Source organism: Cnephaeus nilssonii (assembly GCF_951640355.1).
Source record: "Cnephaeus nilssonii genome assembly, chromosome: 3".
Classification (NCBI taxonomy): domain Eukaryota; kingdom Metazoa; phylum Chordata; class Mammalia; order Chiroptera; family Vespertilionidae; genus Cnephaeus; species Cnephaeus nilssonii.
Window position 1 is genome coordinate 56,022,738 of NC_137074.1, and position 21,788 is coordinate 56,044,525.

Below are 21,788 nucleotides of genomic sequence, written 5' to 3' on the forward strand. Positions count from 1 at the left end.
CGGGGTCCCTGCGCGACCTGAAGTGGTCCCGGAGCCACTCGCTGGGACCTTGTCAGGTTTTTGTTTTAGCCCTTCTAACAGGTGTGTAGTGGCCCGTGTTCCTTCGACACGTGCCTGCTCATCTTTGAGGACACTTTGCTTTCTAGCCTAGTGAGGCGCTCCAGGTTCACCTTGTCCTGTCCGTGTCCCACAGAATTATCTCTGAGTAAGCTGTTAATCCCCGGCTCTAGTTGAGTTTGACTAGCAGTTTCACGAGAAGAGGATTTGGGACACTATGATGGGTTAGGGCAGTGGAGCCGAGCCACATGCGGCTCGCGAGCCGCAGTTTGCCGACCACTGGGTTAGGGGTAAACCATAAAAAAGCACTTCTCTAATGTAGATTGGTTGTTCAGCAGTCAGATCATTCCCAGAGACTTGGATGATTCCCAGGTGCAGAAATGCCTGAGACCTTCCCCCTTGAATTTGTCTTCAGCATCTTTTATTACATTCCTCTCTGCTCCAATGCGTTAGATTGTTCTCTGTAATTAACCCTCACCAACCGGGGTGGTGGCAAGCAGGAAATGAGAAGCTGAGGTTGGACAGCTGATCGGTTGGATTTGAAGGCATCAGTGGTCCTGTTATCACCAGGATATAGTACTCTGGAAGTCCATGTCCCACAATGACAATAGTTGTCACCTACAGTGAAGGGAAGGCTTTGGAGGACCGAGTGGCTGCTGAGATAAAACACTGTGGTGAGAATAAGGAATATGAAACCTGGGGAGTGGGCTGGCTGCTTCAAACTACACAGAGTATTTAAGGAAAGAAATAACCTCAGAGGGTTTTTCTTCCTTTTTTTTTTTAATGGCTTTAATATAGTGTCAGATGGTCATTAGACTTAACTAGTGATCACTTCATAAGCTCTATAAATGTCTACTCACTATGTTTTACACCTGAAACTAATATAATATCGTATGTCAATTAAAGTGGAAAAAAATGTTTTAAAAATAACTTTGTCGCCCAGCCAGCATGGCTCAGTGGTTGAGCGTCGGCCTATGAACCTGGAGGTCACAGTTTGATCCCCAGTTTGGGGCGTGTGGGAGGCAGCTGATCGATGATTCTCTCTCATCATTGATGTTTCTATCTCTCTCTCCCTCTACCAAATCAATAAAATATATTTAAAAATAATAATAAATAGCTTTATTGTCAATATGGCTATGTATATTGACATACAATAAATGGCATATATTTAAAATGTACAATTTCACATTTTAACATACACACACACACAAATACATACCTGTGACACCATCACAAGACCATGTACATCCGTTACTGACAAGTGTCCATGTGCCCCTTTGTAATCAATCCTTCTTCCTCTTCCTTTCCCCTTGCCATTCGCAGGTAACCACAGATTTGCTTTCTTCCACTATAGGTTAATTTGCATTTTCTAGAATTTTTAATAAATGGAAGCATACAGTATTACTCACTTTTATTTATTTATTTATTTATTTATTTATTTATTTATTTATTTATTTTAAAACTTTTGTAGGGAGAGGAAGAGAGAGAAACATCAATGTGGGAGAGAAGCATCAACCGGCTGCTTCCTGCATGCCCCCTACTGGGGATCAAGCCTGCAACCTTGGCATGTAACCTGACCAGGAATAGATCCTCTGGTGTATGGGACAATGTTCAACCAACTGAGCCACACTGGCCAGGGCTATACTCACTTTTGTCTGGCAGTATAACCACAGAATATAAATTATCCTCAGGATAATTATTACAACCATTTTGAGGTTTATTCATGTTGTTGAATGTGTCAATAGTTCATCCCCTTTTATTGAGTAGTATTCTATTGCATGGATATACAAACATTTATCTATTCACTTGTTGATGAATATTTGGATTGTTTCTAGTTATGAGCAAAGCTACTATGAACATTAATGTACAAGTCCTTGTGTGGAAATATGGTTATAGGCTTTCATTTTTCTTGGGTAAACACCTAGGAGTGAAATTGATGGATTACACGGTACATGTAACTTTTTAAGAAACTGCCTGGCTGTTTCCCTGCGGTTATACCGCTTCACATCCACCAGCAGTGGGAGTTGCAGTTGCTCCATATCCTGTTTGACACTTGGTGTGATTGCTCTTTAATTGTAGCCATCTAGTAGGTCTACAGAGGTATCTCGTGATTTTAATTTGCTTTTTCCTAATGATGAATGATGCTGAGGATCCTTTCATGTCCTTATGTGTTATCTATATATTTTCACCTATTTTTGATTACGTGTCTGTTCAAATCTCTTGCCCGTTTTTATTGGGTTGTTTTCTCATTACTGAGTCTAGAGTTCTCTTAGAGCATCCACATCCTTTATCACATGGGTTATTTGCAAATAATGTCTCCCAGTCTGTGGCTTGTATTTTCATTCATTTAACAGTGTCTTTTGAGGAGTTCTTAATTTTGTGAAGTCCAATTTAATAAAAGCATTTTAAAATAATAATTTTACTTTTGGTGTTATATCAAAGAAATCATTGTGACTTTGAGTCACAAAAGCTTTCTCCTGTGTACTTTTCTTGTCAGTTTTAAGTTTTACATTTAGGTCTATGATACATTTTGAGTTAATTTTTGCTATGTATGGTGTGAGGCTGGAGTTGTCAAACTTTTTTAAAGGATCAGATAGTAAAGACTTTAGGCTTTGAAAGCCATCCAATGTTGGTAACTACTCAACTCTTGTCATGTAGAGCAAAAGCAGGCTGAGACAATAAATAAATGAGTGTGCCTGTTTCAACAAAACTTTATTTATAAAAACAGGTAGTGGGAACATTTGGCCCGCTGATCAGAGTTTGCTGACTCCTTCTTTAAATCTGCAAACACCACTAAAACGCCCTTGGCAACAGAAACAGCCCCATCCATCCCCATCTGTCGAGTCTGGTCCCACCTTGCTTAAAAATCCTTGTGACTTCATCTGAGGTAAGTACCTTGAAAAGGAATGACAATTTTCTCACGCCTCTCCCCTACCTGTCTGCCCCCAGAGGACCACGTACAAAGCCTGACTCAGGAAGAGGTATCTACATGCCAGAATCTCAGGTGGACAAAGCAACCTGTTAGGTCATTCAACTTCTTCATATTATCTGCTTGTTTGGGGTTGACAAGAAAGGATCAAGAAGGTTAGGCCAAATTCTGCCCCTAATGCTGTAAGATATTGATCAAGTCACTGTACTTCTTCCTCTGCATCCCCATCTGTGGTGAGAAGAAAAAAAAAAGATTTCTCCCAACACGCTCAATGTCATTGAGCAGGTAAGACGAAGACAGTACATTTCTTACCCCTCTGGTTTGCTCTCTACCAGACAATTCCAAAGCTGCCTTCTCCTTGAATCGTTTTTAAAAACTGCTTTTTTAAAAAAAGCACTATACAAATGCAAGGTATTGCTACCATTTTCTCTTTTTAAGTAATTCTAGAAAGCCCTACCCGAGGATTTCACAATCTGTCCCTGTCCCTTGGTGCCTCTGCCTGTTGCCAGGGAGAGAGATTATCCCGGCTTGGGGAAGGTCAGCCAGCCCCAGCACGATCTCTAACACGGCGTGGCTTGCCAGCCCACAGATTCAAAGCCAGTGACACAGAGACTGGACAAGACCACTCCAAGGCCAAACAGAGTGGCCGCTGAGAAGAGAACACTCAGCACCACTCAAGCGTCTCACAGGCCTCTAATCACCACCCACGCCGCAGGAGGGCACAGACAGGCTGCGGGCTGTCAGAATCCCGACAGAGGGGCTGTCTTTGAGAACAGAGCCGTATCTGCAGGGCCCCGGGGGCCCTGCTTTGAACACGGCAGAGATGAAAGAGCAGATCTCCCAGACTACAGAGGAGCTGGTACACACCCCGCACAGACATAAAAGTATGTATCGCAGTCATCTATAAATGTATGCAAGAGCCTGAGACCCAGCCATGTGCCTCCTTCCATGCTAACCTCTTAAATGAACATCTGAATTTCTGAAGAAGTAATTTGTTAAATCGCTATTATTAAGAACGACTCCCATTTTATGTAAGGGTGAATAATTTAAGAAGATTTCACACCATTGTCTGATCCTCCAGTCGTGAAGTGGGGTAGCAGAGCACTGTTATCCTTCCAGTTCAGAGAGGCGAAGCGACTTGTGACTTGTTCAACATCCCGTAGCTAGAAAGTGGGAGAGCTGGTGTGGCGCCTCTGGTATTCTGACCCCAAGCCTGGAGCTCTTCCCCTCAGTCCTTCTCTGGGTTGAGTGGAAAGACTTTTCTTATCAGGTGGGACGCCTTGGGAAGGAGGCACCGGCGGAAAGGAGAGGTGAGCTGACTGATGCAGGATGCCAGTTCAGCGGTCCTGCCTACCAACACGGAGACAGCTCTTAGGGGCAGATCATCCTTCCCAGCCCCCAGCCCTCCTCTTACCTGACCACATTGTTCCAGGCTTATAAGTGAGTATTGTGTTTTCTTTACAAAAGGATTCACCAGAGAGAGCTTTGAATAGTAATCTCCCCAAGGGCATCTAAAATAGGGTTCAAACCATAAGAATGATATATAAACACAATTTGGGGAGACATCAGTATGTTGTACAAGGTCCATATGTAGTCAATTCCATGTGCAGATAGATAGCCACTGGGGTCATTTAAGACAAGGGGTGGGAGAAAATGACTTCTGAAGAGTATGGGTGTGCTGGTCTCTGACTCTCTCCTATGCTCAATAAAGAGGCCTCGGACTCAGTGTGTGTGTGTGTGTGTATGTGTGTGTGTGTGTGTGTACACATGGGAGAGGTATATACCTGGTGAGGGAAAGCCTGGCTTTAACTACCAAAGTTGATGTTCAATGATGCTGTCTTCCAAGAAGGTTGCCTTTGACTTTTTCTAATGAAAAATTAATAGGCGCTTGCTTGCCGTTGCCTTTAATTACATTAGCTAGAGATGAGGGTCTGCCAACCGGCATGGCTCTGCTGTCTTCTTGCTGATCTGCTCTCAGCAAAGCCATTGGTTTGGAAGGAGAAATGGCGCCATTTTGGCTGAGCAGCTGAAGAGGCACAGACATCATGGGGTGAAGACTGTACCACATTTTCTGCTAATGGGTGCCCCCCGCCCCCATGATCATTCACCTGATGGAGAAGCTGAAGCAAACACACCTTGGTAGAGCATGGATCAGGATTCTACACCTGTGGGCTGAGGACCCCAAAGGGCCAAGGAGATCTTGAAAGAGGGCCACAAAGCCCTGTCTATAGGCATGACAAGCATGCTCCCTCCACAAATACAGAACCATTTTTCTAACATTTGAAGATGCAATTGGGATTAAAAAAGTATTAATTCATTTAAACTAATTACTAAACTTATAATAGCTTTTTGCCATTATGTGTTTTCTTAACTAAAGGTACATATATACCATGTTGGGGTCCTTGAAAAAAATTCACCTTAAAAATGTGCCGTCAACCAGTAAAAGACCAGGAACTTAAAACTAGGCTGTACCTCCTATCCCTGAAAAGCGGGGCTACCGAAGGAATGTCTCTTTGGACCCTACCTTTCCCCCACTTTTCAACAGCTTCCTTGAGATACAATTTACATTGAGTAAAGTTCATCCACTTGAAGTGTGTAACTCAATAGTTTTTAGTATCATTTCAGAGTTGTGGAACCATCCCCACAATCTTAGAACTGCTTTCACCACCCCATTGTAGTCGTTTAGCAGGTACTCCCCATCCCCATCCCCAGCTCTAGGCAACCACTGATCGTTTTTGTTGTTGTTTCTATTGATTTGCCTCTTTGGGACATTTCCTACAAATAGGATCATGCGATACATGGTCTTTGGTGGCTAGAGGAATGTTTTGAATCCTCACAACTCCATCCAGTCTGTGTATATCTATCTCCTGTGCCTACATTAAGGTCCCTCTCACCCCTTCCAGAAGCCTGTCTCGCCCCCTCCTCTCAGTGGACAGGAATATGTTTCTGCTATTCGTTCACAGCCTCTGGTTTGCAGTGTTCATGAAGCAATAGGCATACGCTGCATGGACCACCTCTGCTGATGCTGTGCTGGTCTCCTGCTTGTTCTGTGAGTTCCTCACCTCTGACTTGGCGGTGGCCTCCTGCTGGCATACTTCTTGAGCTCCCCCTACTCACTTGTGCCCACCACAGTTTACATGTGTTGAAAGAATAAATGACCCATGGGGACATTCCCAGACTTTTAGAAAGAAAGTATCTTGGAGAAAGTGCAAGAAAGCAAGCAAAATCAAGAACAGGAACAAAGATAAAGCGTGGAATGTGGGCATTAGAGTCCAACCTGCCCATCAGGTGGGATCTTGTGATCTTGTGTTGTGTTAATGACTAGAGGGCATGAAAAGGCCCAGGTCGCAAAGGGTCTCCCACTTACTTCTAGCAACAATCAAGAACATATTAGTCACTCCTTTAGCTGAAGGCATTAACCGCCTCCATTAAAATGCAAATGTCAGCACCTGGGAGAGTGGCAGCTCGAGCTATTATCAGCCATCTCCACATCAGTTACAATTTGAGCTCTTCGGATACTGTATTTCCTGCTCTCTGAGGCCCAGAGGTTTGGTGGTGAGTGTAAGGTCTGGGAAAATGTAGGGACAGGTTGCTCTAACCGGTTTGGCTCAGTGGATAGAGCGTCGGCCTACAGACTGAAGGGTCCCAGGTTCGATTCTGGTCAAGGGCATGTACCTTGGTTGCGGGCACATCCCCAGTATGTGCAGGAAGCAGCTGATCGATGTTTCTCTCTCATACATCGATGTTTCTAACTCTCTATCCCTCTCCCTTCCTCTCTGTAAAAAATCAATAAAATATATTTTAAAAACTTAAAAAAAAAATCTAGGTACAGGTTCCCTATGGCCAACTGCGAACTTCTTAGCATCTTTGATTTCCAAGCCAAGGCAGGCAGAGATTAAGAGTAAGAGTGCTGGCCTGGCTGGTGTGGCTCAGTGGTTGAGCGTCGACCTATAAATCAAGAGGTCAGGGCACATGCCCAGGTTTCAGGCTCCATCCCCACTGGGGGCGTTCAGGAGGCAGCTGATCAATTTTGCTCTCTTATCACTGTTTCTATCTCTATCCCTCACCCTTCCTCTCTCTCTAAACTCAATAAAAACATACTTTTAACAAAACAAAACAAAACGAAAGAGTAGGAGGGCTGTAGTCCTTGGTTTCTCCTCAGAGCTCCTGGTGGGGGATGGGCTAGAGTGGAGGATAACTCCCAGGGACCTCAGCCATCTTACCCCAAGGGCTAACACCCTGGCCCCAAGCTTCGGTGGATGACCTACCCTCATGACACTCAGTGCTCCATCCTGTTAGCTCCTTTCTGACTTGGGGATAACAGTAAGTTCGTCTCTCTTAGGAAAGGTAAATCATCTAGTTTGAAGCAAGGGGCTTGCTCTTAAAGTGAAAATGTCCAGAGAGGTTGACACATTTTTGGGAATGGGTGGTTCTTTAAGATTCCTTCACCCTCCAGAGAGCCTTAGGGTTCTTAGAATTAAGTTCATTTTCAACCCCCAGTTCCCAACTGGCTTTCATGTCTGCCTTCCTCCCACTCCAGCCCTTTTCTGGCTCTATTTGCCTTGGGAAATGCTCAGTGGTCCCAAGTGTTCTCTCCTGCCACTCCCTAACACGTCCCCACTCCCAAGCATAAGCAGCTATTCTCATAGTGCCTCCAACCGTGCATTAGTGGGGGATGCCTGTTGATGAGCTCCTTCATACTGACTTCATAGTGACTGATAAGTCCTGGCATAAGTCCTTTAATCCCCCAGGGGTATCTGTATTTATTTTATTGAGGTATAGTTTACATACCATAAAGTTCACCCAGTAGTCAATGCAATTCTATGCTTTTTAGTGTATTTATTGAGTTGTGCAATCATCATGATTTAATCTTTAGAACATTTTCATGACCCCAAAAAAGCCCATTTAGCCATCACCCTCCATTCCTCTCATGGCCATGTGGACCACACTGGACACTGGCTTTGCTGCTAGCTCTGCTGAATCACCAGCTTCACCTTTTCCAGGACTGGTTTAAGGGAAATGAGACTTTGCAAATCCAGAGATGTAATTCTGTTGCCAGAGAAATCAATGGGTCCAATTTCCCTGACACTAGTGGGAGTGGGGTTCTTATGAGATCTTTAAAAAATGAATTTTCTAAGACTTGCATGGGAGAGTGAGTGGTTTTTATTGCCGTGATATTATATTCCTCGGGTTGTAAAGTCCCATTATCCTTACACCAGTTCTTGAAAATATGTAGCTGCCAAAAGTAGGGCCAGTGTCCAGAGTGTCCATTCCATGGTAGAAGTGAGTCCAGTATAGCATTAGGTTAATCACAGATTCTTAGTCCATTGTGTGCAGTCCGCATGGCTGTGGGCCACATGGGCAAGTGCAGAGTGTGCAAGCCCCACAAGCCAGGAGTCAGGTGTGAACAGCAAGAGAGAAAGAGGGGGGGGGGGAAGAGAGAGAGAGAGAGAGAGAGAGAGAGAGAGAGAGAGACTGAGACTCCTTTGTTCAGGAGCTTAAATATCAAATCTTGCTGTGCTTGTAGTGGCCATGCCTATTCTGGCCACTGACTTGTTCCCAGGTGTGACTGACAGATAAGCATCTTCCCAGGTCACCCAGACCTTACTGGGCATACATCTGTTGTCCAGTCCCTTCTCCCACTGATTTGGGGGGAACAGACTTGGAGAATGCTAACTGCAGCTTTCTGGTAAAGCTGTATAAATGGCATGCCTATATTATCTAGTCTTCCCTTTGCTCCTTTCCTGTTATTTAATAACCTGGTTATTATAATGGTATCAATTCCATGCAAATAAAGCTTTCTACCACATCTCATCCTCCAGGGGGAGCCTCTGGAAATGCTTATTCCAGCAGTAACCCAAGAAACCCACTCCCACTAGCAACAGAGAAAGGCCATCCATGCATTTCTCCGATAATATTGTCTCTAGATTTTCCATATCCATTTTTAGGGAAAGATTGTCATTCCAAAGCATGACTATCTCATGGTGGAATTTTAAGCAATGTGGGGGAAGGTAGTTTTAGGCAGTTTAAGAGAATTTTTAGGAGTATTACTGATACCAACTCCTACAAATACTTCTAAATATTCGAAAATTTCCAAAATAGAAATATTCTTCCCAAAAAAGAGCCTGGGGAGTGAATCTATATTTAAAAAAGGGTAATATGCTAATTAGACCAGACATCTTCTGGATGACCTTCTGGACATCCTTCCTAACAAAGCCGGGCCCCAGGTGAAGCCCCCCAGGGTCCCAGGTGCCCTCGGCCTGCCCGGGTGAAGCCACCCGTGGTCCCAGATGCCTACAGCGGCGGCCGGCCTGGGCGAAGCTGCCCGCAGTCCCAGGCACCTGTGGCCAGCCTGAGGGAGGGAAGCCCGGGTCTCGGGTGCAGGGGCCGAGGCAGAGATAGTTAGGGGCGATCGATCAAGCTGGCAGGGGAGCAGTTAGGGGCTATCAGGCAGTCAGGCAGAGGGGTTAGGGGCGATCAGGCAGGCAGGCAGGCAAGCGGTTAGGAGCCAGCGGTCTCGGATTGTGAGAGGGTGCAGGCCGGGCTGAGGGACACCCCCCCATGCACGAATTTTGTGCACCGGGCCTCTAGTAAAGAATAAAGTCCTAAAAGTAACCAAGGCACAAGAGGGAAGATGGCTGGAAAGGTTAAGGGTATCTGTAGATCTAAAAAAAAAAAAAGAAAGAAAAGAAAAAAGAAAAAGCCCTGCTGTGTCCTGGGGTGTGTATCACCTGACCTCTGCAAACAGAGTATGCATTTCAGAGAACAGCCTGAGGTGGCCCTTGGGTCAGCCCCAATCTGATGACAACAGCCGGGTGCACAACCTGGAGATGGTCTAAACCTCTACCCTCTGTTCCTGTGACCTCTGACTCTTTCTTGGTTTTATTCTGACCTTGAGGACTCCTCTTCCATAGAGGGCAACCCCTGGGTTTCCTGGTCAGCCTTCCACAGGTGTCCTCCAGCCAATGGCATCATTCCCATCACCCTGTCATTTTTGGGTTCCACCTACATTTTCTCTGCAATGGTTTGTTTCTCCAATCTAGTTACATCATTGCCTAGGTTTGCTTCCCAAAATATAATGGAGCAGGACACTCCAGTCCCCGAATTCTGGGGCTCTTTATTATCTTTAAACTGAAGCCCATCCTCCTCCACTCAGGGTTTAAGAGCCCAAACCACCTTTCCATCTTCACCCACTTTGCCAGTCCCCATTCCCCTCACACAGCTCAGACTCCATTCTGCTCACTATTCCCCCGAGGTACCATTTGTTTACCCAACAAACAACTACCCAGTACCTCCTATGTGCCAGGCAGCAGGCTAGGCACTGGACACAAGAATGAGTAAGATATCAACTCTGCCCTCAAGGAGCTCTGACTGTGGAGATAGTTCTGAAAACAAGTCAAGATAATACAATGTGACAAGTGCTATAATAGAGATTAAAAAGCAAGGTGTGCTGGGAGCTGAGGGAGAGTGCCTGACAGCCCAGAGGGTGGGGAGGGAGGAGGGGGAGGACATTAGAGAGGGTTTCACAGAGGGGCTATACATTTGATTTGTGGTAATTTCTGCTGAGGCAAAGTGCAGTTCAGGGTGGGCAGATGACATGGAGAAGTGAACAGCGGAAGCTGGCAGGTAAGAGGCTGTTTCAAGGACAGTTTTCAGTAGAGTATGTGACACTGATGATCCTCAGATGGGGGAAAAGTGGAGGACACATTAGAAGGCCAGGAGGGAAGAGAAGGGAGAGTGGTAATTGTCCCGGTGAGAAGGGAGGGGGGAGGATCTGGGTACAGGTAGTAGCCAGAGATTGTGGAAGAAGAGACATGTGAAAGCCAAGGGCAAGGAGGCAGGACTCAGGAACTGGGGTAGGAGGGGAGGAGGGATCACCACTCTAATATCAGGGAGTGTCCAGGATGGTAATTCCATCCATGGAGAGGAAACAGAGGGAGGAGCAAGCGTTAGTTTTGTTGGGAGATGACTTTAGTTTTAGAAAATGGAATCTGAGGATCTGGTGGGCACCAAGGATCCATGGGGAGCTCTCCAGTGGGCAGGGGGATGCTTGGAACTGGGAAGGGAGGCAGGGGCTGAAGATATAGATTTCAGAAATCACTTAGAGAAAAAAAATTGTTTATCCTTTGACTCAGCAATTCTACTTGTAGGAATTTCTCCTAAGAATATAATTAAAGATATGTGTGAAGGTTTATCTACAAAAATGCTCACTGTTTAATAACAGTGAAAGAGTGGAAACTTTATAAACTGCTATGACAATGAAAAAGGAAAAACAGTAGGGGGTTGGTTAAATAAATTACAACATATTCTTGCAATGGAATTCTGTTCAAACGATAAATGAATATTATTAGGTGAATGCTTATGGACATGAAAAGCATCCACAATTTTTGCTAAGTAGAAAAAAGCAGATTCTAAAACAACTAGTAGAGTAACATCCCACTTCTCTCTCTCTCTCTCTCTCTCTCTCTCTCTCTCTTTAGTTTTCTTACATTTAATCATACATGACTTTTGTTCAGAGATAGTGGTTATTTAAAAAATTGAATAAAATTAAAAGGAATGACCTAACAAGGACTCAGGGAATGAGAAGGTTCAAGGGTGGAAACCAATCACCTTGCTGCATCTGTCCATGGATTGCCTGTCCTGAGTATCTCTCCCATATCATATTTGCTACATGGCTACATGGTGGAGTACAAGTAGCAGGCTACCAACTGTGGGCCTTGGGCAAACTTTTTGATTCTCTAGTTCTGTTTTCTCGTGTTTATTTATTTTTTAAACATATTTTTATTTATTTCAGAGAGGAAGGAAGTGGGAGAGAGAGAAACATCAATGATGAGAGAATCATTGATTGGCTGCCTCCTGCAGGCCCCACACTGGGGATCCAGCCAGTGTAACCCAGGCATGTGCCCTGACCGGGAATGGAACCAGGACCTCCTGGTTCATAGGTTGACGCTCTACCACTGAGCCACGCTTCTCATGTTTATAGTAAGGAGAATAACACCATCCTCAAAATGGTTCTATGATAATAAAACATTTAGACATATAGTAGCTACTTAACAAATATTAGTCCCTTTTCCCTTTCTTTTTACTCATTTTTCCTTGCTAGGCCCAGGTTCGACCTCCAGAGGTTTTTTTGGCCCTCACAATGGGAATTAATAACTCTTCTCCCGAACCCCGAAAGTGCTTTGTTTGGACCTCTGTTGAACACTGACGGGATGATGCTCTGAACTGAGTTAGTGCTATCTGGTCTCCCCTGACTGTAGCTACAGTTGGGTCAGCTATCCCTGTAGCACCCAGCACATAGGGGGTGCTCTATGAATGTTTGTTGACTACATTCATGGTGCTTTTATGACTTAGCTAATCACGGGTTACTCAAAGGCTGGATTACTCAAGGGTTAGTTGATTCAGATCTCTTGGAATTTTTCTCCCAATTTTTAACCCTGGCAAGGTTTATCTTCCAATCTGCAGAAAGATGACCAGCAGAGAGTGAAAGTGCGGCTCACTCATACCTCTAGGCTCCTCTCAGAAGCTCTGCAGAGAGCAGGATGAAGGGGAGTAAAGGGAAGGTTGTTTGTGGTTCCCCCACCCTCTGTGTTTAGACTGCCAGAACTTTCATCAGGACAGCTTAGGGGCAAGGGGAATTGGATGGGTGTATCATTCCACAGGCCTGGGCCCTTTGTGACCCTAAGTCCTTCTCTCCACCCCTGCCTCTTCGATGCTGGTCATTCTCTGCTCCCCCTCTGTCACCCGTCTAGCGGAGGCTCTACTTGGCTCTGGTGCCTACGCTTCCCCACCACACCTTGCGAGGTAGGTGAAGCAGCTTGGTGCTGGCAGACGATCTTCCGGTTGCAAGTTCGGAGACCTGTGTGACCCGCGGAAAGTTGGTTAAGCTCTTGAAGCCTCCGTTTCTGCATCTAGGAACTGGGAATAATCACACGGGCCTGTCCCGGTCACATGCCGGGGTGGTTGAGGGAAATCAAATGAGATTTTTAAAAAGCATACACTGGTAAAGAGCTCTACATAAACGCCAGGTGTTCCTACTGCTGTCTGCGGGGCTCCCTCTCGGTACCTACCGACCAAAGGGGTCCTGCCCGCCCCGCCCTGGCTGCACCGGCCTCACCCACTGCATCTCCATCTTTTCCGTCATTGTCTTTCTGCGCCTCAGAGATCCTGGGTCTCTCCACCTCCCCCGTACATTTCCGGGCCTGGCTCTTGGGCCCCTCTAGCCCCTCGGGGGACTGTGGTCTCCAGCTCCTGGCAGCAGTCGCTGCCCAGGCGCCCCCCGCCCTGTGCACCCTCCTTTGGCACGGCCACAGGGCCAGAGAATCGCCCAATGGGAGCGCTGGGCTCAAGTCTGACAGCTCAGGAAGCGGCCAATCGAGCCGAGCCAGGGAAGGGGGCGCAGCGCAGGGGCTGAAGTTGGGTTGAATAGGGGGAGGGGGACGAAAGGGGGATACAAAAGAGAGGAGATAGGACTGGGGCACAAAAACCAAGGCGGGGGGTGGGGAGGGCCGCACTCCACCCGGGTCTGGCCAAGGGACCGTGGGCTGGACGCGGCTCCAGGAACCTGAGGGAGGGGGCTCGACGAAAATTTTAGGTGAGAAAGAGGAGCCGGGTTCCACGCGGCCCCGGCGCCGGGCCTGAGAATGCCCACGGGGCGCCGAGGCGGGGGCCGCAGCCCGGCCCGGGGCGGAGGCGACCGCAAGTCCTTGTGAGCCGAGGCCGGAGCGCGCGGGGGGCGGGGAGGCCGCGGGAGGAGGGGATGCGGAGGGCGCTCCCGCGGAGGCAGGCAGGCGAGCAGGGAGGAGCGGCGCGAGCGGCCGGAGCGGAGCAGGGCCCGAGGCGTGCATGGCGCGCCCTGAGCTCGGCTCCCACGGGCCCCTCCGGAGCGCCCCTGGGGCGCAGCGGCTTTTGGGCGGGCCCCTGCCGGCCGGCTGCCTCTGAGTGCCGGCCCTCGATTTCTGGATGCCGTGCTCCCCGGGAGAAGCCCGCCTGCGTCGGGGCAGAACGGCGGCAGCGCTGCGCCGGATTCCGCCCTCCGCCTAGTCCTTCAGCACCCGGCCGCCGTGGGCCCGCCGCCGGCTGCGAGGAGCCTGGAGCTTGCGGAGCCGGCGCGACAGTCCTCCTGGGCCGGCGGGTCCGGGCCAGCTCCGCTTCGTTTTGGGGGAAGAGCGAGGCGAGAGGGGAAGGGCCGCGCTGCAGGAGCCGGTCCTCGCCCCCGCCCCCTGCGCGGACGCGCTGAAGGCTCGGCTGGGCTCGGCTTTCGCGGGGGCACGCTCCCACTCTCGCCGCGGGAGGTGGGGGGGATGCGGGCGACGGCCCCCCCCGGGCTCCAGGACCCTCCCCCCCGGGCTCCGGAGCTGTTGCTCCGCCTGCCGCCCCCTCCCCCGTCCTCTCCACCCTCCATCCCACCTCCCCACCCCTCCTAAGAAAATAATGCTGGCTGGCGCTCGTACCTCCCAGTCGCTCCCAGTCCGCCGCGAGGAAAGGGCACCTGCTAGGTGTCCACGCCGGGACCCCCGCCGAGCCGCCCCAGCCGCCGCCGAACCGCGCGTGCCCCTGGGCTCCGCCAAGGCATAATCTGCGAGCGCCGCGCCCGGGCATTGGCGGTCCCGGGGAGGCGCCGCCTGCAAGGACACCGCTCCGTCCCGCCTCGTCCGCAACTCTGGTCCCCGTCGAGCTCGAGGCGAGCCAGGAGTCCGGACGTCCCTCTGCGCGCGGCGCAGCAGCTCCACCAGTCCCCGCCGCCCCAGCTGGGCGCCAACTCCACCTCGGACCTGGGACTCTCGACTCGGATTCTCAGCCGCTTCTTATCTCGGGGCTGTGCCTACCTCCCAGCTCGCCCTCCTTCTCCGCTCAGGACGGGGGTGCCAAGATGCCCCGCTGCTGCGCAGGGCCCCGGGCCGCCCCCGACGAGTGACCCCAGCCTGGTCCCCTTGCTCGGCCGTCCGCCCTCCCCTTGGAGACCCCCGGCCCGGCCCCCGGGGGAGGAGGCAGAAGACGAGGCCGAGAGGGGGATGTCCGGCTCCAAAAGCGTGAGCCCCCCGGGCTACGCGGCGTTGACAGCGGCGGCACCCGCATCCCGGGGAAGCTCGGAACACCGCTCCGCGTGGGGAGCGGCCGATTCCCGCGCCAATGGCTACCCCCACACCCCCGGGGGTTCGGCCCGCGGCTCCACCAAGAAACCTGGGGGGGCTGTGACCCCGCAGCAGCAGCAGCGCCTGGCCAGCCGCTGGCGCCACGACGACGACGACGAGGAACCTCCGCTGAGTGGCGACGACCCCCTGGTCGGGGGCTTCGGCTTCAGTTTCCGCTCCAAGTCCGCCTGGCAGGAGCGCGGCGGCGACGACTGCGCTCGCGGCAGCCGGCGGCAGCGACGGGGCGCGGCCGGCGGGGGCAGCACCCGGGCGCCCCCTGCGGGCGGCGGCGGCGGCTCGGCGGCCTCCGCGGCCGCAGCGGGAGGGCCAGAGGTGCGCCCCCGCTCGGTGGAGCTGGGCCTGGAGGAGCGGCGGGGAAAGGGCCGTGCGGCGGACGAGCTGGAGGCCGGCGCCATCGAGGGCGACGAAGGGCCCGGGGATGGCGGCAGCTTGGCGGGCTCGGGCGCGGGCCCCGGCGCGGTGCTGTCGCTGGGCGCCTGCTGCCTGGCGCTGCTGCAGATATTCCGCTCCAAGAAGTTCCCGTCGGACAAGCTGGAGCGGCTGTACCAGCGCTACTTTTTCCGTCTGAACCAGAGCAGCCTCACCATGCTCATGGCCGTGCTGGTGCTGGTGTGCCTCGTCATGCTGGCCTTCCACGCGGTGCGGCCCCCGCTCCAGCTGCCCTACCTGTCCGTGCTGGCGGCCGCCGTGGGCGTGATCCTCGTGATGGCCGTGCTCTGCAACCGCGCCGCCTTCCACCAGGACCACATGGGCCTGGCCTGCTATGCGCTTATTGCGGTGGTGCTGGTGGTCCAGGTGGTGGGCCTGCTGCTGCCCCAGCCACGCAGCGCCTCGGAGGGCATCTGGTGGACCGTGTTCTTCATCTACACCATCTACACGCTGCTGCCCGTGCGCATGCGGGCCGCGGTCCTCAGCGGAGTGCTCCTGTCTGCCCTCCACTTGGCGATTGCCCTGCACACCAACGCCCAGGACCAGTTCCTGCTCAAGCAGGTAAGGGCCCGCCTGGCCACAGGGACTGCCCTGTGGGGCCAGCAGGCCAGACAGCCCACCCTCACCCTTTTAAAGTGGTAAAAGGGGCAGAGGCAGGGCAGTGTCATCTGTGTGGTGTCTTTCAGCCCCTTAACCCGCTCTCAGCCCCAGCATTTTTCATTTACGAAAGGAGTGCCTTGTATTCTATGAAATGTTCCTGGCGCCGCAGAAACACGCACTAAACCATAGCCATTACTGTCGAGATAAGAATGAGGAAGGCTTTGGAGCAGTTCCCCTTCTCTTCCTGTGCTTCTGTCCCTGTATATGTACACAGGCCCCTGACACAAGCGGCTGGACCCTGTAGCAGTTTCTCCCTCCCTAGAGCTACTGCAGGTTTGTTGATGGAGAACTGGATAAAGGGCCCGGGAGAGCAGAGCGTGGGCACCCTTGGCCCAGTCTTAAGCAAGAGAAATGATAACCTTGCCAGTTGTCCGAGGCTGGGACTGACAGGTTGTTTCCGTTTACAAAAGTGCCCCAAGCCAAAGAGCTGCCGCCAGCAAAGGTAGGAAGGAGCCTCTGGGATGTGTGCTGGCGGCCCGCCTCTTTGCCTGAGCAGAAAGCTGATGTTGGACACTGTGACCCCTTCCTATTGATGATCCTGTCTCTTGCCTGTGGTGGGGTGTTTTTCTCCCTGCTGGGACCAGTTGGGGGAACCTAGAACAGTGAGACTTGGGAGGAAATGAAACTTTGTTAACGGATGACTCCACTGAAGGGTTTTGGGAGAGAGGAACACTTGCCATCCTGCCCTCAGGGTGAGACCAGATGGGCACGCCTTCTCCTTTCAGCAGGCCCCTTGTCTGTGGCTCCGTGGACCTCATCCATTGACCCTGCTGAGCCTGCTGGTTTGCATTTTTAGCTCAACCGGGAGGGAGTCAAGTGGGCCCGTGTTGTGGGCCAGTAGTCGCTTGACCGCGGTGCCCACTGCAGCCCTCTGGGGCTGTTTGCCTTCTCTATAGAACCTCTTAACCATGTTCACTGTCATTGCCTTCCTCCCCGCCAACTCTGATGCCTTTCTCAGACTTCGATCCCGTTGAGGGCGAACTCTTTCTCGAGGGCTTCTCCTGTGCCCCTGACTCTCACCCAGGGAATAGCACCCGTATGCACTCCAGGGCTCTCGGCTCCAGCTGCACTTCCAAGGTGACTGGCTCTGTGGCTGGGAAAGAGGGCCCCCGCAAGCTCTCTGGGCCTCAGGTTCCTTTTTTAGAGAATGAGAGGTTCCTTTACAGTCCCACCCTCCTCTGCCCCAGCCCTCACTGACCAGGAGCCCTCTCCTTCCCTTCCAGCTGTCCTGGCCTCTCCCTCTTCTGCACGGTTAACGGTCGAGTCAGAGCCAGAGAGGGGAGCACTTACTGTTCTCCAGGCTCCGTTGGTGTTGCTTCTCATTCAATGTAATCCCCTTGGGCTCAGGCATCCTGAATTATATGGGTGTTTCCTCTTCTACCTTCTCTTGTCTAGCACAGGGCAGGGTACTTAGGAGGGATTTAATAACTGTTGCCAGTTTGGTTGGGTTCCAATGAGTGGAGGAGGTGGGGTGGTTAATGCTAAGTTGAAGTTTTTCTGATCTGGGATCAGAAGGAAAACTTGGGACATCAGCTTTGAACTTGACAGAAACCTACTGAGAGATGATGGCTTTAAAAAAATTAACTGTTACTGTTAGTGCTTGAAAGGCTCCAACTCCTTTGACCTGAGGACCCGAGCTGTCACCTAGGTGTTGCATCTTTGGGGGTGGTTCCCGGCTTGGATAGGTGTAGCTTTTCTGCAGGGGGAAGGGCGTGTCATCCACACCGAGCACTAGAGATTTCCTGGATCATTTAGACCAGACTGGGAGGCAGGGTCTGATTACAGCCGGAGCATCCTGCATGTATGATTCCCAGAGACTGGAGTCAGATCCCAGGGAAAGAGCGCTGAACCTGAGGGACTCCAGCTCCACGTTAGCATGAAAATGTCATGGCAGCAACAGTTCCTCAGGCCAGTTCCTCCCCTCTTTTCCCCGTCTCCACCAGCGCCCCACCCCGGCCTGTTTCACCCGCTGTGGTCTTTAGACCTTTGCTTGGGGGTAGGCTTTTGGGTGGATTTACACGTAACTTCTCAAGATCTCCCTTGAGTATAGCAGAGCTTGTTCGGAATGGTCCCCTACGAGGGAATGCAAACATTGTTTCTTTTTGGCTTCCGAGAAGACTGTGTCTTTTTGTTTGTATTTGATTTACCTTCCTGATTGTGTCTGACATAAAATTTTTATTTCTTGAGCCATGGTGGGAAAACATAAGTGGGACGGTCCAGCATTAACGTCTGCCTCAGGTTACCCCAGAGTGGCAGGCAGTTGAGGTTGGCTTGGGTTAGAGGCCATCCCTCCTAAGTACCCTGTGCTGTGCTAGACAAGAGAGGGCAGAATCCATGTAACTCAGGATTCCTCAGTCCAAGGGACTCACATGCTCCTTTCTTTGATGAGGACCCTGGTCCGGGGACATGGGGCAGCAGGGCCGTGGGCACACAGTGGACCCTCAGGAAACCACTGGCATTTCCTCGCTTCTCTTCCTGCGAGGCTGGCCTCTCGGACCCTGGTACTTCATTGTTCCCCGGCCCCTCGTATGTTTGGAGCTCTGCCCTTAGCTCCAACGAGGAGGAGAGAGCGTTTGGTTTCCTAACAGGTGCCTTCTGATGGATTTTACTTAGAGAGAATGGAGAGGCAAGGTGGGGCAGGCCTCTTCGGGGGATGATGTTTTTTCTTCCCTTCACGACATCTCTGGCTCTAGCTCTTCCCCCTGGTGTCCTCCTGTCCCCCGCTGCTCTTTCTCTCTACTTCCTCTCTCCCCTCCCCCTCCATTCCCCTGTTGCTCTCTGGCCACCTCTCCTCTCCTCTGCTTGCCTGCCTGCTCCTCTCCATCTCTTACTCGCCACCTGCAGCCTCGCAGCCTCGCAGCCTCTCCTTCTGTGCTCTTGTCTCACTGTGGTCTCCTCAGTGGAGTACAGTAGGAGCGTCACAGGGTTGTTTTTTTCTCCTTCTTTGCGTGTTACAAGTCCCTCTGTTACACCCATACCATAAATAACACTCGAGCATCTGCCAAACACATTCCTCACTTGTGTTAATAGGCTGTGATGATGCCGGAGCCTGTTGCCATGGCAACCTCATTTTTGTTTGACTGTATCCCACTCTGCTACAGAAAGCTCTGCATGCACTCACACACAAACAAGCACGCTCACACAACTATTGCATATGCTTAGCTATTAAAGGTTATTTTGGAGAAAAATCTCTGAGCCTTGTGAGGGTGGGTGGTCATTTTGCCAAGGAGAGGAGCATTTCCCACTGTCTGGTGTTACTTTAGGAGGTGATAATGGATGGACGAGCTCTTTGAAAAGTAGAGAGTTCTGTTCAGTGTGGGGTATTATTATTATTCTGCAGCCACATTAAACCTGCCTGAGGTGGTTTCTGAGGAGCCGATTCTGACCCCATGTGGGTCCTGTGAGCGGGGAAGAGCTGTGAGAGGAGGTTGCCTGGAGAGCTGTCGGAGGTTGTCCTTGCAGTGTGGGATGACCCATCCTCCACCCAGCCTCCCTGCAGCTCCTCCTCCTCTTCCCTCTGACCCTTTTGGAGAAACTTAAGTAATTTTCTGCATTTCATCCTTGGTGCCTGTTTGAACCCACACCTGTCACCAGTTGTTCAAGATATCAGAAAGGCACAGGCACTGTGTGGGTGATGTCTGTGACTGTGTGAGTGCCTGCAGGGAGGAGGCTGGGAATGGATGGGGGTGGGAGCCGAGTGCTGTGGCTGCCAAGGGGTGGGTACGGGTGTGCGTGTGTGCGTGTGTGTGTGTGTGTGTGTGTGTGTGTGTGTGTGTGTGTGTGTGTCTGGTGTGGGCTGGCCACAGATAGTGTATGCGTGTTATGCAGATGTGTCTGTCGCGTGGGCTGGCCCCGGGGGTGTGTGTCTGACTGTTCCATGGCTGGCCCAGGTGGTGGAGGTCGGCCTGGGAAGCCTTTGTGTTGACTTTGAAAGGAGATCATTGCAGCTCTGTCCTGTTTATTCTTGGCTGGTGGGTGGCTTCCTGTGGCTGCTTGCCTTTCTGATTCTGGGCCTTGAACGCCCTTCTGACCTTGACCTCTGACTTCTTAGGGAAGTACCTTGGATGCACCCCTCCTTTCCATGATGAGGCCAGGGGCTTGAGTGGTTAGCTCCTCTGACCCATGGAGTCCCCCCTTTCCCTTTCAAACACCCTTTCTGTTACTCACCGCTCAGCTGCCCGGTGAGCCCCACGGAAGGGCTGCCTCCTGGTTCTGGAACTTGGCCCTGAGGCCTGTTTGGTGGGTCACTGTGGCTGCCCCATGTGTGCCCCTGGCAACCACTGCCTGGCTGACCGCCTGGGTGGTGTGGAGGGGGACACCCTTCCACTGCAACCGCCGGAAACTGGGGATCGCCTGCTACTAATTACTTCCCCAACACCCGCATTCCTGGACAGAGAAATCGGCCTTTGTGAACTCCAGCAGCACAGTAGTTGGGGTGGGGGTTGGTGCTGCTTTTGCAGCCGATGAGGGTCTCCATGTCTTGCCTCAAGGCTAATTGTATTTGCTAATTATTTTTGCTAATTGCTTTCGATTATGTTGCCTCCTCTATGGGTGGGAAGGGGGTACTTGGAGGGGAGCAGAAGCCTCTGGGGGTAGGGGGTTGAGCAGGGCTCCTAGAAGGGGGGGGGGGGTTGTTTCCTAGACCCCAGGGATGCCTCTATTCCTGTGAGGAGGACTGTGGGAATGGCAGAGACCCAGCGGGGAGCAGAGTGATCAGCTGCTGTATTTGCAGAATGTTCACTGTTAATAATTCAATGTAAGTTTTGATCTGAAGCGAGAGCAGGAGGTCTATGTTTTGTGGAACGTAGAACAGTGTGCTCATGTTCCTGTACGGAGAGGACACAGACAGTGTCTTAAACCCCGTTACGGAGACCGGCCCAGCCTCTCCGAAGTGCTAAAAATCAGCTTCACAGGCCTGGACAGCAGCTTCCCTGCACCGACGGGCCCTGGCCAGGAGTCAGGGCTGGGGCCGGGGCCGGGCTGGGCCTCCTCTTCTCCGGAGAGGTGTGACTGGAGCTCCTACCTTGGTTCCAGCAGGAGATGGGGTGTGTGTTGGGGAGAAGGGCACCGCATGTGGAAGCTCCCTGTGATTGGACCAGCCTCTTGCTGGGTGACTTCCAGTCCACAGCTGCCCGCTCGCACCTCAGTTAACTATCTTGTGGTACGTCCCGATGGTGGTCGTTTGCTTCCCGGGAGCAGGAGCCTGTGTTGGGATTGGAAACAGCTTGCTCCGGGAGCTCCGACGACATGGGCCCATAGACCCTCTGGGTGCAGTTACATACGTTAGGGTGTAGCATCCCCTCCGTCACCCATGCGTGCCAGATGAGGGGAGCTAGCTGATGGAGGGCGGGATCAGCATTCATCTCCTCTCCCAAACACGAAACTTTGTGAAGACAGTTGGAAAGCCCTGCTTTCCCTACCTTATCTCAGGGCAACGTCCAAGTGCAGGACAGAGAAGATCTCTCTTTACAGCAGCCTGAACAAAATCTGGGGGTTTCCAGTTATGGGACCGTGAGCTTAATGTGAGTCTGCGTTCTGGGCTGGCTCTTGGGAAAGAC

At 51.4% G+C, this 21,788-nt stretch overlaps 1 protein-coding gene and 1 long non-coding RNA gene across 2 annotated transcripts in view; one reads left to right on the plus strand and one right to left on the minus strand.

The window, feature by feature from the left end:
- Positions 1-574: 574 nt before the first annotated feature.
- LOC307094369 lies at positions 575-7,030 on the minus strand. Its single transcript, XR_013813060.1, has 3 exons — positions 4,050-7,030; positions 1,277-1,426; positions 575-675 (listed from the first exon to the last, which is right to left on the minus strand). It is a non-coding gene; the product is annotated as an uncharacterized lncRNA (long non-coding RNA).
- A 7,374-nt stretch (positions 7,031-14,404) lies between these two features.
- ADCY5 (adenylate cyclase 5) overlaps positions 14,405-21,788 on the plus strand; it is a 151,001-nt gene continuing 143,617 nt past the window's right edge. Inside the window, exon 1 of the mRNA XM_079767088.1 lies at positions 14,405-16,131. Within this exon, the coding sequence (XP_079623214.1) occupies positions 15,001-16,131 (1,131 nt within the window). The 5' untranslated portion in view covers positions 14,405-15,000. The remainder of the gene's footprint in view (positions 16,132-21,788) is intronic.